Source organism: Elephantulus edwardii, unplaced genomic scaffold (assembly GCF_000299155.1).
Source record: "Elephantulus edwardii isolate Elephantulus edwardi_28Jun2011 unplaced genomic scaffold, EleEdw1.0 scaffold00001, whole genome shotgun sequence".
Classification (NCBI taxonomy): Eukaryota; Metazoa; Chordata; class Mammalia; order Macroscelidea; family Macroscelididae; genus Elephantulus; species Elephantulus edwardii.
The window spans coordinates 2,022,500-2,038,631 of NW_006399751.1; the positions used below are offsets into that span (position 1 = coordinate 2,022,500).

Sequence of the window (16,132 nt, forward strand, 5' to 3'; positions counted from 1 at the left end):
TAAATGTTTATGAAAATTAATAAAATATAATTATAGAGAAAAAAAAAATAGTCCTCCTCCAAGAAAGACCAGAGAAGATGTCCCCGAGGGCACCAGAGATCGCTTAGTGTGGGTGAGCTGAACCAAACAGCTATCTTTACCCAGAGAGCAATCCTCATTGGATTTAATGTACGGGACTAAGTGTTGGGGTTTCATTAAAGAATAACAATGTGTCTGGCCAGCTCTGGTGGCCTAGTGGCAAGAAGCTGCACTGCAATCCAATAGGCGCATGGTTCCAATCCACCAGATGCTCTGCTGGAGAGGGAGGAACAATCTCCTCCTGTACCAGTCAGATCTGATTTGACGGTACACACAAAAAAATAATAAAATTTTTAAAAAAATGAAAAAAAAAAGAATAACAATTTGTCATGTCTTAGGTTTTATGCTTTGGCCAAAGTACAGAATGATGTCTAATTCCTGGCCCTTGGTATCCTTGACAGGTTCCTAAGCATTACAAAGGCAACAAACCGTGTCCAAAACTTGATTAATAAAAGTTTAACACAAATTTATTGTATTGCTTTTAGCTTTAAATATTCAATAATGTTGAAACTTGGTCTTGTTTATAAAGTGAGATTATTAAATATTCTGTGCATTAAAATGTCACCTCTGTTAAATAGTTATCTCATATTTTTAAAAATAAACCCAACTTGATTAATAGTAGAAAATATCTGTAGTTAGCTGTTTGCTCCTCTGTAGGCCCAACTTTCTGTACTTCACCCTACTATTGTAAGAAATACAGATCTGGGAGGACAGTGGAGGTGCAGCTGAAAGAATACTTGAATGTCATCAGGAGACTGTACATCAGGTAGAAACAGCCTGCTCCCCCGGTCCCTCTTACCCGTCCCGGTCGTGGCGGTATCGTGCCAAGTTCTTCTTGTGCAGAGAAATGCGCTTCATGTCAAGTCCCAAGATGCTGACACTCAGGAGGATTATGCCTGTGTCCAGAATGTTTCTTTTCCTAGAGAAGAACTTCCACCTCTGACTTTTCAGCCGACAGCCCTACATTTTAAAACGGTATTAGATACACAACACAATAAGGCCAGCTGAAGAAAACAGGCCAAAGAGAGTTCTAATAAAACACTAATAACTGTCACATGAAATGATGCTAGTCATCAGAGAAATGCAAAGGAGGGCATTGAGAGAACTCTAAACAGCCATTATAAAGGTCGTGAATTACTAAGAATCCCCATGCAGTGTCATCAAGTCACTTCGGGCTCATAGTCTACAGGACAGAGAACTGCCCACAAGTCACTACCTCTTGATGGGAGGATTAGTGAGGACTCTCCCTAACGAGGCGTTAACAGTCCTAGTTTCATTTCTAAATTAATAATCAAGTCTGAGAATAAAAAAATTACTTAAGATGCATTTTTTTTGCGAGTAATCACACTTGTTGTAATTGTGTACCGTCGAATCACAATCTGACTGGCACAGGAGGAGACTGCCCCTCCTACAGCAGAGAATCTGGTGGATTCGAACTACACACCTTCGGGATTGCAGCGCAGCTTTTTCCCACCAGGCTACCAGAGCTCCCCCAAATAATCATATTTTTAAATATTTGCTGTTTATCATACTTTTAATCTTGACATTACCTTATATAGCAAAATTGTACATAAAAGAATATTTTTGTGGACTCGAAAACTGAAAAAATGACTAGGTGGAAAGCTTGTCAGCACTTAACTGAATTTAGGCTTCTAGAAAGGACCAAAATGAGCTACAATTTGAGTAGAAGCTCCTCAAAGCAAATTTGATAACCTTTATGATTTCTTATAGGTAACATTTTCGGTTTACCTGGACAAAAGTGTAGTAACAGACTAGTAGGTAATAGAAGACTTGTGAGGTAATTGACCAGGCAAAGCTGTTCCTCGATATCTAAAGGGCAGTTAAGCTGTCCAGCTTCACAGAGGTGAAGAAAGCACCTGAGAATGACAACACCTGGAATCAAGAGTCGAAAAGGTTGGGCTTCTTCCCTTCAAACTCTCTGACATCATCTCAGCTGTTTTTACATCCTCAACTTCAAATTTTCCAAGTCTCGCTATTCCATGTAGGAATTTCCTCTGAAATGGTCTTGTATATCATAGAAGTTAAAGGTAAGTAAAACTGTTGGAGAAATACACTGATTTAACCAGTCAGTCCAGGGAGAGGATACACTGTTGGTCCCACGTAATAGGCAGGGTTAATGACTTTCTTTTCCAGTAGTTAAAAATTAAATGAGAATGGGAGAAAGGCTGCAGAGAGAAATAAATCATTGAGTTGTACTGATGAAACTTGATGTCTGAGAAGGAAATGATGACTGCCATGGGAGACGAGGGGGAAACTTAATTCTCGTCTCCACTTGGTTGGAACCAATTCATAGCTGACCCTCCAGCAGATTTGCAAAGGCTTAAATCACATGGGAAGAGATTACTCATCTTTCTTCCAAACCTCCTGCCTTTGAGTTGGAACCAAAATTCTTACTCATTAGGCCACCAGAGCTGTGAGATTAAATATAAGGGTGATAATTTCGCTTAGGTTATTTAAAAGATGTGTTTCAGAAATGTGTGAGTTTAGTGAAAATGCTTTCAGCCCTTTCAAATATAATTTACAAATTCAAGGCACTAATATTATTCCTTGAGTAAAAATAATACCATTAATATTCAAGTATTTGAGACAGCTAAACAGCTCTTCAGATTTTGTCCGGAAGGACAATGAAACTGTTGAAGGTTATAAAATCATAAATGGTCTTGTGAATATAAACTTTGCATAAAGCACAAAAATATTAAACCTCAGACGCACTCTGTATATGGGTAGAAACAAAAGGAACTTCTAATTTGTAGAGTTTGCTCAAGAATGAGGCAGTGAAAGAGCTAAGAGTTTACTCCTCTGTGGGTGATCTGTACTTTCTATTGTGGTTTGATCAAAAGGGGAGAATGTACAAGCAAACTCCCAAACTGAGGCCTGTGGCATGATTAAAATGGCTATCCCAGATTGAAACAAAGCTCCATTCTGAATGAAACTGTGGCTTGGTCTAAAATCTCTGCTGCTTTTGTTCTGGAAACAGCTTGATTGCTTGTATCCCACTAGGAGTCAGGGTCAAGGTTTTAGTCTGTATGTGAAATTGTTTATGAAAAGTTGTTTGGTGGTACGTTTTAGAAGCTTGATCCAAGAAGAATGTCTTAGTCAACATGTTCAAGATGGTTATGAAATACAGATTACGTTGTTAAGAATTGTAGTTTACAACCCCCTTGTAACTTTTTGTCATGTAGCAACATTGAGTTACACTAAAGGCTGCAGTTCAAATCCATGGGGGAAGGATGGGCAGTCTCCTTCTGTGTGATTAACGACTCTGAAGACCTGCCGAAGTTCAGCTGTGAGTCAGTTCCGACTCCATGGCACACAGGAACAACAGAGTGTGTAAGACGGGATCTCTGGTGGCCCAGGGGCAAGGAGTAGGGCTGCCAATCCGACGGCAGCTGACCTTCTGGTGGGCTCTCAGAGGCTGTGAATCGCACTGGGGAGACTGTCTACCCTTCTCCCATGAGCAGCTGGTGGCTTCAAATGATCAGAGAGGAGTACAACTCCCTACCCACCAGAGCTTCCAAACAAATAAGAATGCCAGGTTTTGTCTAAAGTTTTGATGAAATACTGACCATTACTATGAAATTTATGTATAACTTTTCATTTAAATGATACATTTTAATGATAGAAGGGAAAGAAATTGAGCTTTCTCCTGAGATAGCCACAGGATGGAGGCAGAAGAAAGAGGCCTACGTACCCATTCTGCTGGACTCCAAAATGAGGATTACAACACAGAACAGGTTCACGTTAGCATTGAAGACCACAAATTCTACAAAGAGGCTTTTGGTGTGTTGGTCCAGCCAGTTGCTCTGTTTAAGATGTTGTAAGACTCTGGAAAAAAGAGAGGAGAGACTAGGTCATCTCCTTCCAAGAGCTCCACAGAGGAGGATAATGCTCTGGTATTTTCAGTATCACTGTCACATACCAAGTAAAGAAGATTCATTACCAAGCTAATTTTCCTAGAAAATATGATCGGTGGCCTAGTGGTATTCCAAAGGCATGTGGTTCTTAGCCACCATGCTCTGCTGAGAAGGATGGGCAGTCTATCACAGTGTAATGAAGTGCCTCTGAGTAACTGCACTAGCTGTAGAAACTACTCAGAGGGGTTCTCAATTACTCCTGTCTTAAGATTAGAATCCCACCAGCCAATCCTCTCGTGCAGGACCCTTACCTGACTGCAGTACTGGCGTTTCTGCCCAGTCTCACAGCATAGCCTCCCCCTGAGTAGGTGGCAAATTCTCCTTGGATGGGAAAGCCACCCAAGATCTCCTGTTTCTGATAATGCCAAATGCTGTCCGCCTGTGTGATGTTCGTATCAGCGGCCCCCCAGTTAGCCCCATAATTTTCCGTATCTTCCTGATCTTGGTAAGATGACTTCATTTGTTCTTGGAGAGATACTCTGCTTGGGAAGAGTACAGCACCAGGAATCCGAATCTGACGAAGCAGAACATTGCCCAGAAGAAAGGCGTTTCCATCAGTAATAAATCCTAGGGGGACAGCACCGGGAACTGTGACAAACGGACCTCATCAAGTCAGTAACAAGACAAAGCCACACAGCTCTTCTTTTAAACTGTGATTTGATTTCAAGTTTACGAGGTAAATTTTCATACAATCATGCACACAAATTTTGTTCAAGAACATTAATTTCAGAATCCACTATATGATCAAGTATTATTGGCATGACAAGAGTCCAGAATAAGAGCTGCATAGTAAAGTGGTTGGAGGGTGGGGGGGTGGGTGATGTATAACAATGAAAGAACTTTATTCCCAAAGAAAAAAAGCAAACGGGGGGGAAGGAGGGGGCAGGGAGGAAAATGTGCAGCAATGAATGAATGGAAATCCAAGTTCTTTATAATTTTTCATTAAAATCTAAAAAAAACTGCACATAAGAGAAAAAAGGAAAAAGAAATGAGGTATATACACATTGAACAAAGCAAGTAAAACTATTATATTTGTAATAACTGAAACCTTTGAAACCCAGAATTTATGTAAGGCAGAAACCTGTCAGAGGAGGAAAATTTAAATATTTTCCATCCAAGAAAAAGTGACAGAAATGTGGTGATTGCACATTCAAAGGCAGAAAACGTGCAAGTCCTGGACTTTTTCACAGGTTTCACTGTGTAAACTTGGATAAATCAAGAAAATCAGCTTGAAAGCTGTTTCTTACAAAAAGAATTCAGGAAGGTGGTTAGGGACTAAATAAACATAAATTAATAGTAACAATGTGGACAAACAAAACTTACATAGATAAAAGAAATATTTTACAATAACTACATAATAGAGCAACCTCATAAGAGACATGCAAGACCATATGAATTTTAAATATTACATATAAAATAACAAATGGACAAACACACACGATGCCCCACATGGAAAGCAACATCTAAAGGAATTGATTTCCCAAATTTAAATGAATCTTTAACAACTCTTAGTCTACATCTATATATTTAAGTCTATTATCAACAACTATGTAAGCTTTTAGTTGTATTAGAAAGTGTCCACAAACAAAACTCAGTAGCCCAGAGAGATGAACAAAGAAAATGAACTGATAATCATTCATCGTCTCTCAATCATTACATCCAGTGATTTTCCGTCACAAACATCAAGTCCTGGTCTAGGTGCTACAAATGCAGTGTTGTTATGTGCCACTGGTTTAGAAGTGACTCATAGCTGACCCTCCAGCAGGTTTTTAGAAGGTATAAATTGAATTGGAAGAGACTGCCCATCTTTCTCCTGCAGAGTAGATGGTGGATTTGAACCACGTGTCTTTGGGTTGACAGTGTAGCTCCTTACCACTAGGCCACCAGTACTTAGGAATGCACTGCATTAGCAGATGATAGAGAGTCAGTGTCCGTGAGATTACAGTAGAGAAGAGGGAGTGACAGAGATTAACAAAAGTTATTCAGGTAATGATAACTATTTTGAAGAAAAAGACATAAGGAGATAAGTTTGATGGAAAGGTATCGCCGCTGTTAATTTAGGAATCATGACCGGAAAAAGCTGCTAGAAAGAAATGTCATGAGACCCTACTAAACGGTCAGAGCACACAAATTACATTGACTGTCCACCAGGGAAACAGCAAGTTAAAAGGCCTTGAGTCAAGCTTGGTGTAGTTAAGAAAAATTCATGCTTATGTAGCTTGAGAAAAGGGAGATAGAAGGTGAAATAATAGACGGATCTGAGGGCTGGACTGTATGGGTCCATTTGTGCTCTGGAAAGGATGTGAGAATTTAAGTATTATAAGAACACACAGGGATACATAACAAAGGATAACACAGATTTGTGGGTTTTGTTTCTTAGTAATGGGCAGGCTGGAATGAAAGGACAAGAGTAGAAACAAATGTTGCCCATATGAATGAGAGGGGTAACATGGAACTTAAACTCAGAAGCTGTGTTTCTCTCATGAATGCAGCTGAGAAGTCTTTCATTATTTCAGAACCACGTATACTGATTGAGGGAGCTCTGGTGGTCTAGGGGGTAAAAAGATGCACTGCCAACCCAAAGGCAGTTCAAATCCTCCAGCTTTTCTCAGGAGAAAGAAGGGAACTCTCCTTCCATGTGATTTACAGCCTTTGAAAACCTGATTCCTATCTAATGACAATGAATTTGAGGTTACTTTTTTAAATTGATTGAAAATATTGAAATGAAAGCGTTGTTTGAAATATTCACTAGGCTACTGGGGATACGGGCAGGCTCCCAACACCTTGCAAATGGGAACGTTACTTGGTTGTCCTCTGAAATGGAACTTGTTGTTGCTGCTGTTGTGAGGTGCCATCAAGTCACAGACGACTCATAGTGACCCTAGGAACGAAAGACCTGAACATTTGTATAACTTTCATTGTTTCTCCAAGTTCACAGGGTTTCTGGAGGCAAGCTATTTCTGACGAAATGCCACTCCTGCTTCAAAGCTTGTTTTAACTGGGGAGCTCCAGCAAACACTGTCCACCACGGGTAGCCATTATCGCATTTGACACATCAGTATCGCAGTGTTCAGCATCACAGAAACCCTGAGTTACCTCTGAACAGCAAATGGACAGACCAGTGCTATACCACTTAGAAGAATGTTTGACTAACAACAATTTAAACCAGGCCTGAGGGCCGCAGATTAAAATCACCCACTTTTGGCTTGATAGCATCACTTTCTAATAATTAATCTGCAGTGAGCTGATGATTTCTGCAAAAATTCCTAATCAAGCCAAATCTACCTTTAGAAAGAGATTAAAAGTTTGCTGAGAGAGCCTAGGAGATGACTCAAATTGCTTAAGGAAGCCACCAGTCCTGAAATATATGAAAGTAAAAATGTCTTTATCATTGTTTACTTAAAAGACTTAAAGTTATATAATGACAGAGTTTTGGCAGCTGGTGAAAATCACTGAACAAGAAACACTTTAGAAATTTTTCTACTGTTTCTCCAACACTGTCTAAACAATGGATACCCTAACTTCTTTTGATGGGGTGGTTCTGTGAGGGTAAAAACCATATTCTATTCATGTTTTTTTTTTATCATCAGCTCCAAACATAGTTCTCTTTATGCATGTTTGAATGCATGTTTGTGGAACTGAACTAGATAGTCAGGCAAGAAGTTACACAGGTGTGCTGAGATGCTTGCGGAAGACTGCACATCAGGTCAAAAATCTCATGTTAGCCTTTCTGTTTTCATCCTATTTCTAGTTCTGCTTTAATCCAACAACCTTCTCAGCTTCCCATAGTCCATTAATAAGGAGTTAATAGTCCCAGGGACCATTCCAGGCACTTTCCTTCATATAACGAGTAGATTCTCATTTGATTTATCAAATAACCTCTGAGTTACACACCAATGGGTATCAGATCCTTTGTGCTTGACTACTCTGTGTGAACAGACATCAACCGTTTGGATGAGGTCCAGGGGGAAGAGTAGGGTGCCCACAAAGATATGGTCCTATGGAAGACATTTCCCAATGCTCTAATGTGTAAGGGTAGGGGTATGTTGGGGTATCATGTATTCTGTATTTGCATAGACTAGACCCCAGGACTGTGTTCTTACCTCTGTAACCTCCATACAGGTTAGGAAGGAGGATGTTATTGGCCCAGGAGTAGAAATCTTTAAGAAGCTTGATCTCTGAGAAACGATTAGTAAAGCTCTTCTGGATGGCTTGATGGAGGTAAAATCTGTTAGAGTTCTTTGCAGAATAGATTGTAGTCATCAGCAAAATCAGGAAGAGAATTTGCACTGGCATGGGGGGAGGGTGCGGAAATCACAGTTGGGTGGTTATCTTCGTAATAGTCTATACTTGCCCCCTCCACTTTTCCTAAGCCTGTAGTCTTTTGCAGATCAAAAGGAAAAATAATAGTAAGAATAATGACAATCTCATAGGGCTCTACCTAGTAATTATAAACAAGTGAGTAAAAACACTTGTGTCCCAGTTAAATGGATATTCCTTCCTAGTATTATTCCGTCAATAAACGTAAATGTTACTCAAGATACATAAACTCCCACACAGAAAATACTGTTTAGTAGGTGTTTGTTCTTAGTAAGACATTTATGTGTATATGTAAACATAAAGGGATAGATATGTCTTTGACACACACACACACACACACACACACATATATATATATATATATACATACATACACACCTCTCTAAGGTACTCAGGAGCAACAGTGTCTCTCTGGAGACTAAGGTGCGCCTGATACAGGTCATGGTCTTTGCAATCGCTTGTTATGCATCAGAGAGTTGGACAATGACTAGGGAGGACAGGAGGAGAGTGGATGCTTTTGAGCTGTGGTACTGGAGAAGGGTACTGAATGTACAATGGACTGCCAGGAAAACAAACAGATTTATCTTGGAGAGGATTAAACCAAGCTACTCCCTGGAGGCAAGGATTCTGGGGCTTTGTCTGACATACTTGGGACATGTTGCCAGGAGGGACGGGTCCTTGGAGAGGGACATCATGCTTGGGAGGGTTGAAGGACAACGCAGGAGGGGAAGACCCTCTATGAGATGGATTGATTCAGTGACTGGGGTAATCGAGATGGGTGTGTCAGAGGCGGTGTGGTTGGCGCAGGGTAGAGTAGGGTTTAGGGCTGTTGTGCATAAGGTCGCTATGAGTCGGAAACGACTCGACGGCACATAACAACAACATATATATATATATACACACACACACACATATATACATATATATATACACACACACATATATATACACATATATATGTATATGTATGTGTATATATATATATATATATATATATGAACTGTAGTAGACCAAAGACACCTAACAATAACATACATGCACACAATCTGTGTTCACAAGGAGGGAAGACATGATGAAAACAGTTTGTCTTCTTCCTCTGGTTTATGAAACTCAAGAAATAAACATGCTAGAACTAGTCACCTTGCATTCACAGAACTAGTTTCATTTTCCCGCCGTCCTGTAGCGAGATGTGCTGCTAAAACCAGAGACTGTGCCTCTCGGGTGGTTCAAACCCAGCGCACGCTCCACAGGAGAGAGGTGAGCACTCTCTTCCCAGCAGTTTACAGCCTCGGAAGACTCACTGCAGGGTCCCGACTCAACGGCCAGGAGCTGGGGTTCGAGTGAAGTATGGCGATGCAGCACTGTGACTCTATTCTGAGGATGGAACAACTGACCGACTGACAGACACACAAGACTAGATGCTCAGGCTCCAAATCCAGGAGTCTCTCCACTCAACACACTCACTTGTTTACCGGTAGCTGCGAATTTCAGCAGGTGGAAGATTGTGGAAGAACCCTTTTCACCTCTCTCTAGTTGCTGTTTCACCCCCACTTTCCCTTTTCCCTGTGTGGAGTGTGCTGCAGTACCCACACGGGCCGATTCCTCTCCATACCCAAAATATCTCCGGTCAGTCTGAGGAGCTGCTTCTTTCTCAGCGTCCTCCTTGGAGGCAGGACTGGGCTGTTCATCGCTGGGGCCACGTAGATGGGGTTGTTCTTATCTCTGGTTCCAGGTAATGGTGCAGAGCATCCTGCTGCCAGAAATTCAAATGGAAGCCAGCGAAGTGTTACATTCCTTGGAGCAGTCAACCCATAAAACACTGAGTATCTACCATGAGTTCCTACGATAAACACTGAACAAACAAAATCCATTATTGAGAACTGTTTTAAAATCTTAATTTTAAATCTACTGAGCACTGGTACTTTGGTAAAATACAATAAAATCAGTCACTAGAAAAAGGAAATAAAATAGCAGCATATAGAATATTCTAAAAACCCAAAACCCAACAAAACAACTCACAGGCCCTTGAATTGGAACCAATTTATAGCTGACTCTTCAGTTGGTTTTCAGAGGCTGCAAACTGCATGGGAATTTGGTGCTGGTTCAATAGATACTTAAGGTCTGAATGCTGGAGGTCCCACCAGTTTCTATGAGACCAAAAGGCCTGTGCTTTTGTCTTTGAGTTTTGTTCCACCATTTCCCGTACTCCATCCAGGATCTTCCACTGTGATCCCTTTTAGGCAGTCACCAAGGCCACAATCGGTAAAGTAACATGTCAAGCACTTCGCAATTAGGCCTCCTTCTATTGCTGTTGTTGTTAGGTGCTGTTGAGTCGAGTACGACCACAGGGACTCCACGAATATCGTATCTGAACCCTCTCCTACCCTTTGCCATCCTCACACTTTCTGACGCACTGGAGCCCAGTGCAGTATGTCTCCTTATCTCCTGACTGCTGGTACCAAGGGTGCTGACTGTGGATCCAAGCAAGATGAAGTCATTAGCAGTTTTAACCCTTTCTCCATCTATCAACATACTGCCCACTGGCAAAGTGGTGAGGACCTTTGTCTTCTTGATGTTAAAATGCAATCCATATTGAAGGCTGTAATCTTTGCTCTTTTCAGCAAGTGCTTCAACTACCTGTCATGTTCTGCAAGCAAGGTTGCATCATCTGAATAGAGCAGGTTCTTAATGAATTATCCTCTGATCCCGATGCCATATTCTTCTTAATAAAGTCCGGTTTAATGAATTATTTGCTCAGCATACAGAATGAATAGGTATGGAGAAAGAATACAATCTTTATACACACTTTTCCCAATTTTAAACGGTCCAGTGTTTCCTTGTTCCATTCAGACAACAGCATCTTGCTCTAGGTAAAGATTTTGTGTGCGTACAATTAAGTGTTCTGCGATTCCCTGACTGACTTAAATAATATTTATGCCTCCATAAATTTATACATAAATTACAAAGAAACTCTTGGAAATAATAAACTGAGACTGCATTTCTGATTATACCAATACTGTAGATACTAGTTGAAGAATCTAGATAAGAAAATCAACAGAAAAGTAGTTGGAAAATAACACAAAATCTAGCACCAACCATGTATATGTGGCACTTGAGAGTGTTTTGAAGTATGAGTCAGCCTTCTTCAGATGGAAAAGAATACAAGTAATTTTGGCAAAGGAACACCAAAATCATGGAGGACTAAAGGTTATGAAGGGAGTTTGAAGTTAGATTATTACCATTTTTAATTTTTTTAAATCTTTTGAGAAATGGGACTCATATAATTTATAGTGTATCCATTATTTAAGACGACACTATAATTTACTCTTAGTCCCTTATGTACCTGTTCAAGGTGGTAATCATATTTGTGAACCTGGGATTTATTATTTCTAAGAATGTATTAGTGGAGGGAACAATATTCTTTAAGCAGAATGGGCACAGTTTTGCATTGTTAAAATATGGAGTTTTTGTTGGTTTGGGTTTTTTTCTATTGTGGCTTGAAGCCCCCTGCACCTGGTTTACTCTGGCCAGCACTGTGCTTCTGGGGTGGGTGTGTGTGATGCGAGTAGCTTTCATTCAACAATTCCTCAGTGGATACGCACCTGCAGACGTGGTGGCTGAGTGTGAGAAGCAGGAGAAGGAATAGTCTTGGTCTAGAATTTTTAGAGAACAGGATGAGAAGGTCTGGCAAAGAAGGAGATGCGTGAATTAAGCAAACGATTCCGTTTGGAGCCTGGTACCTTTAAAATGCCGTTAGGAACTCAGGTCCAGATGGTGAGCAAGTGAAATCCGAAAAGGAGGGTGAGAAAGAGCTCCAGGGTCAGCCAGGAGTTGAAGGTTTGAGGAGGAGAGTGAGGAGCTGAATTAGGGAGCAATGCAGGATGAGTGTTAGTGACATGGCGATGAGCAGAGGATGAGGGGTAACTCATTGATGAGAGACAAGATTCTCAATGGAGAAATCATTTGTCTCGCCAAGGAGATGGCTACGGTTCATTCCCCTGTTCCAGTACAGTTGTTAGCTTTCACCTCATTTGACACGAGTAGTTAAAGCTACCTGAGTTAGCCACGAGGGCCAAGATCCTCTTCATCTGTTGTTCCCTCTGCTTCCTAAGCCACGGCGTCCTGTTCAGCATCAGTGAGAAGAAGAATGAGAGGATGATCACCTAGACAGGGAAAGCGCAGGAGAACAAGTGTGCAGGAGGCCTAGGATCCAGGCAGGTGGCATCGTTCGGGAAGAGTCAAAGTGGGTACTCATCACAAATTCTGGGCTTTGAGGCTCTGTTCAACAGAACAAACAACCCTGTGTCCAAAAGAACAGAGCACTGCCCAATCCGTAGCCTTCCTCAAACCACCGCTGTGCTTGGGTCCACTGTTGGGACGTGCCAAGCCGTCTTGTGGTGGGTCTTTCATAACATGACTGTCTGAGGATATGTTAACTAGCTAACACTCTGCTGCTGGATACTTGAGTTAGTGCGCAGTTTAATAATAATTTGTAATAATTACGAGCCATTCTAGATTTTCTTAGAATAAATGCTTGGAAGTGAAACTAATCTGGTAAAGGGTTCACAGATTTGAAGGATTTTACTCTGTATTACCCAATTTCCTTTTCAGTACCAACAGTCCATTTTCTCTGGCATCACTGTATTATCACTTGCTTATTTCTGTTATGTTTAAAAACAAAAAAATAGGTTCTATTCTCATTTGACTAGTAAAAGTGAATTATTTTAAAATGTTTTTTCAGAGGTGTCATCACAAAATTGTTATTTGTTTCCATCTAAATATTTACATTTACTCTACATACAGTAGAAATCACTCTTTGGTATACAGCTCTGTAAGTAGTTGGTCAATTTTTTATTTGTGCTTCTCCCTAATCCTTTGATGCTACTTCTTCTAGCCTATCTATCCGTGCTAGGTTTCTTTCTTTTTTCCTTGCTAGGTTTTTTTCCTGTGAAAATTTTACACACATCCTTAACAAAGTTCGTTCTCTCTCATTTGTTCTCTCCCCCCTCCCCCAATAAATGATATGCTAAACTTTGGGTTAACAGCCCAACTCCCGATTGGACTATGTCAACAGAGCATGTTCTCTTCTTTCTATTCTTTTTGTCCCTTTCTCTCCCTATTCTTTTTAAACAAATTGTCAAAACCATTAGGCATCTTGGTCAGGCAAGTTTGGGTTAGTCTAGAGGGATATGAATATAAACCATTAAAGTTCACACTCATTCTTGGTGACTTGGAACAGCTGACACTCGAGCGAGTTTCCAGATGCTGTAAAATTCCCGGGGAGGAGACTGTCCAGCTTCCTCCCTAGATGCTGGTGAGTTTGAACCGCCCGAAGGCGCTCCTGTGAGTCAGCAGCACAGCTTCCTACGGACCAGGCCACCTGAGGTCCCCATAGACCATTATGCACCTTGGAACGATAGCCATGGACCTTGGTTTCTGAAGCCACCTGTTGCTCTAATGCCTCGCAGGCTGGTGTGACCTCGTACGTACCTTTGCCGGCTGGCTGATGAAGGTGTTCTGGAGCACTGAGAGTGCCAAGGAGATCACCCAGCTGGTGGCTTGCTCTTTGTTCAGTTCCAGGCTATAAAGTGCTGTGAAGTAGGCTGAGGCCAGACTAATGATACCCAGGAGGAGCCAGCAGGGATAAGCCAACCATCCACGCAGGCCGTTTAAGAGGGGCTGCTTCTCCTCCTCTGAGGTCAGGAGTGGGAAACTGGTCGTCTCCCTGAAGAACAAAGACTGAAGGAATAATGTCTGATGCAACAACTGAGGGCTCTACGAGAAAGCAAACCCAGGCCTTACCTGGACGGTCCTTGCTCCGTGGAAAGAATGTGTGTTTCCAAGATTTCCTGGAGCTTTTGCAGTTGGCTGGCTGCACTCAGGAAATCACAAGGCTGGTGGAGCTCGGTGGCACCCAGTGCGCCCAGCTGAGACTGCAGCCTCTGTAGAACCCGCCGCAGGTAACAGCAGAAGTGATGGTGGCTTTCAGGAACCACTGAAGAGACATTTTGAATGGACACTTTCACAAGGGAAGAGTTTAATAAACTGTAACTACAGGAAGACAAGAATTCATTAATTAATGATAAATTATTTCACAACTGGTGGAAAGTAGACTCAACACCTATAGTATCATGATCTTCTCTAGAATACTGGTAAATTAATAACAATTTGAAAATTTTTTTAAAATTTTATTTTATATTTTGTGTGTGTGTACCATCAAATCAGATCTGACTGGTACAGGAGGAGGACACTGCCCCTCCTTCTCCAGCAGAGCATCTGGTGGACTCGAACCGCGCGCCTCTGGGATTGCAGTGTAGCTTTTTGCCACTTAGGCCACCAGAGCTCCATAGAATTTGAAAATTTTTAAGCTGTGATGGACTGATCTTTTTGTAACACAACTTCCATATGTGTGACCTATAGTACGTAAGTATTTGAGGGTCCTAAAACTGTTTGAGAATCCAAGAATTGTATACATTTAGTTGTTCGTAGAATAAAAGAATGACAAGTTTCAGCAGCTTCCATCACAGCATGTGGAATGGAGGGATCAGATACAGAAAGCATTTGATAGTATATATAGTATTGTTTATAACACTGTGCTTTCTAAGGCTAGATAGATCATCTCAGAAGCCATCAGAGATCAAAGCTATATACTGATACATATATACATATATATACTGAAAGATTAAGGAAATGAGAACAAGCAGGTTTTATCACACCTGCTGGTTATGCTGAAGGGTAAGGACCAGTGAGAAAGTAAGCGTTGTAGAAGGCAATACAAGTCAGAAACCTCATGGACTTTACCATTTGTCCAAGTGGATCCTGTCTGCTGATGACAGCCTTGCATCTCTAACTGAGAATGAATAAGTTTGGACAAAAGTGTCACCAGCCTGTTAATGTTGTAAGAACTCCATGACAATTGTTCACATTCTGAAAGTAGATCTCTATTCCTTCTGAGCAGGAATCCCACAATTTCCTTTAATTCCTGAATGTAGAAGGAAGATGAAAAAAGTTAGTCTGCCTTTTTTTTTTCCTAACCCAGGACCTGCTGCAGTGATGGAAAAAGATTATTTTTTTAACTTGAAGGGGCATACTCTTAATAAAACATCCTTCATTTCCTTGCTGCTGTTTCCGCCCTCTAGCCATGGACTCTTAGAGTGAAAGAAGAAGGGGGTTTGATCAAATATTAAAAATGAAAACAATTCCATATACTGCACTGTGTCACACAGACACACTGCAACCTCTGAAAACTCTGTAATTGAGAGAAAAAAACCTCAAAACACAAGAGGCAGAGCTGACCACAACTCAGAGGATAAGAATTAGGAAACAAAACATGAAGGGTAGCAAAAATCAAAACCAGTTGTTGTAAAGTAGGTCCAAGTTCACAGTGGCCTCACGTGAGTTACTGTAGAACTGTTCATCATAGAGTTTTCGAGGCTGAGAATCTTTGACACAGATCGCCAGGCCTCTCTCTCTTCAGAGACACATTCTGGTCAGGAGTCAGGTTCTTACCCACTTGTGTTACCAAGAGACTATAAAGGTAAAAACAAACCTGGTGCTGTCAGTGGATTCCAACTCGCAGTGGCCCTTTCACTCTCTCATTGCCAGCAAGTGGAAACCAAGTCCTAACCGAGACCCTCGAGCAGGTTTTCCAGGCTGTGAGTCTCAGGGAGGGGCCTGCCCCTCTTCCCCTGGGGACTAGCTAGGGTCTGTCGATTAGCAGTGCAAATCTACACATCACCAGAGTCTCTCCGTGCCACCAGGACTCAGTGACCCTGCAGCAACTCGACACATCACCAGAG

General features: G+C 41.3%; 1 protein-coding gene across 1 annotated transcript in view; it reads right to left on the bottom strand.

Annotated features, from left to right (window-relative positions):
- Nucleotides 1–16,132, bottom strand: part of PKD1L3 (polycystic kidney disease 1-like 3) — a 50,547-nt gene that overhangs the window by 3,527 nt on the left and 30,888 nt on the right. Inside the window, 9 exon segments of the mRNA XM_006878873.1 lie at nt 878–1,038; nt 1,828–1,955; nt 3,791–3,924; nt 8,098–8,302; nt 9,946–10,083; nt 12,388–12,496; nt 13,824–14,058; nt 14,136–14,328; nt 15,135–15,315. Coding sequence (XP_006878935.1) covers nt 878–1,038; nt 1,828–1,955; nt 3,791–3,924; nt 8,098–8,302; nt 9,946–10,083; nt 12,388–12,496; nt 13,824–14,058; nt 14,136–14,328; nt 15,135–15,315 — 1,484 coding nt within the window.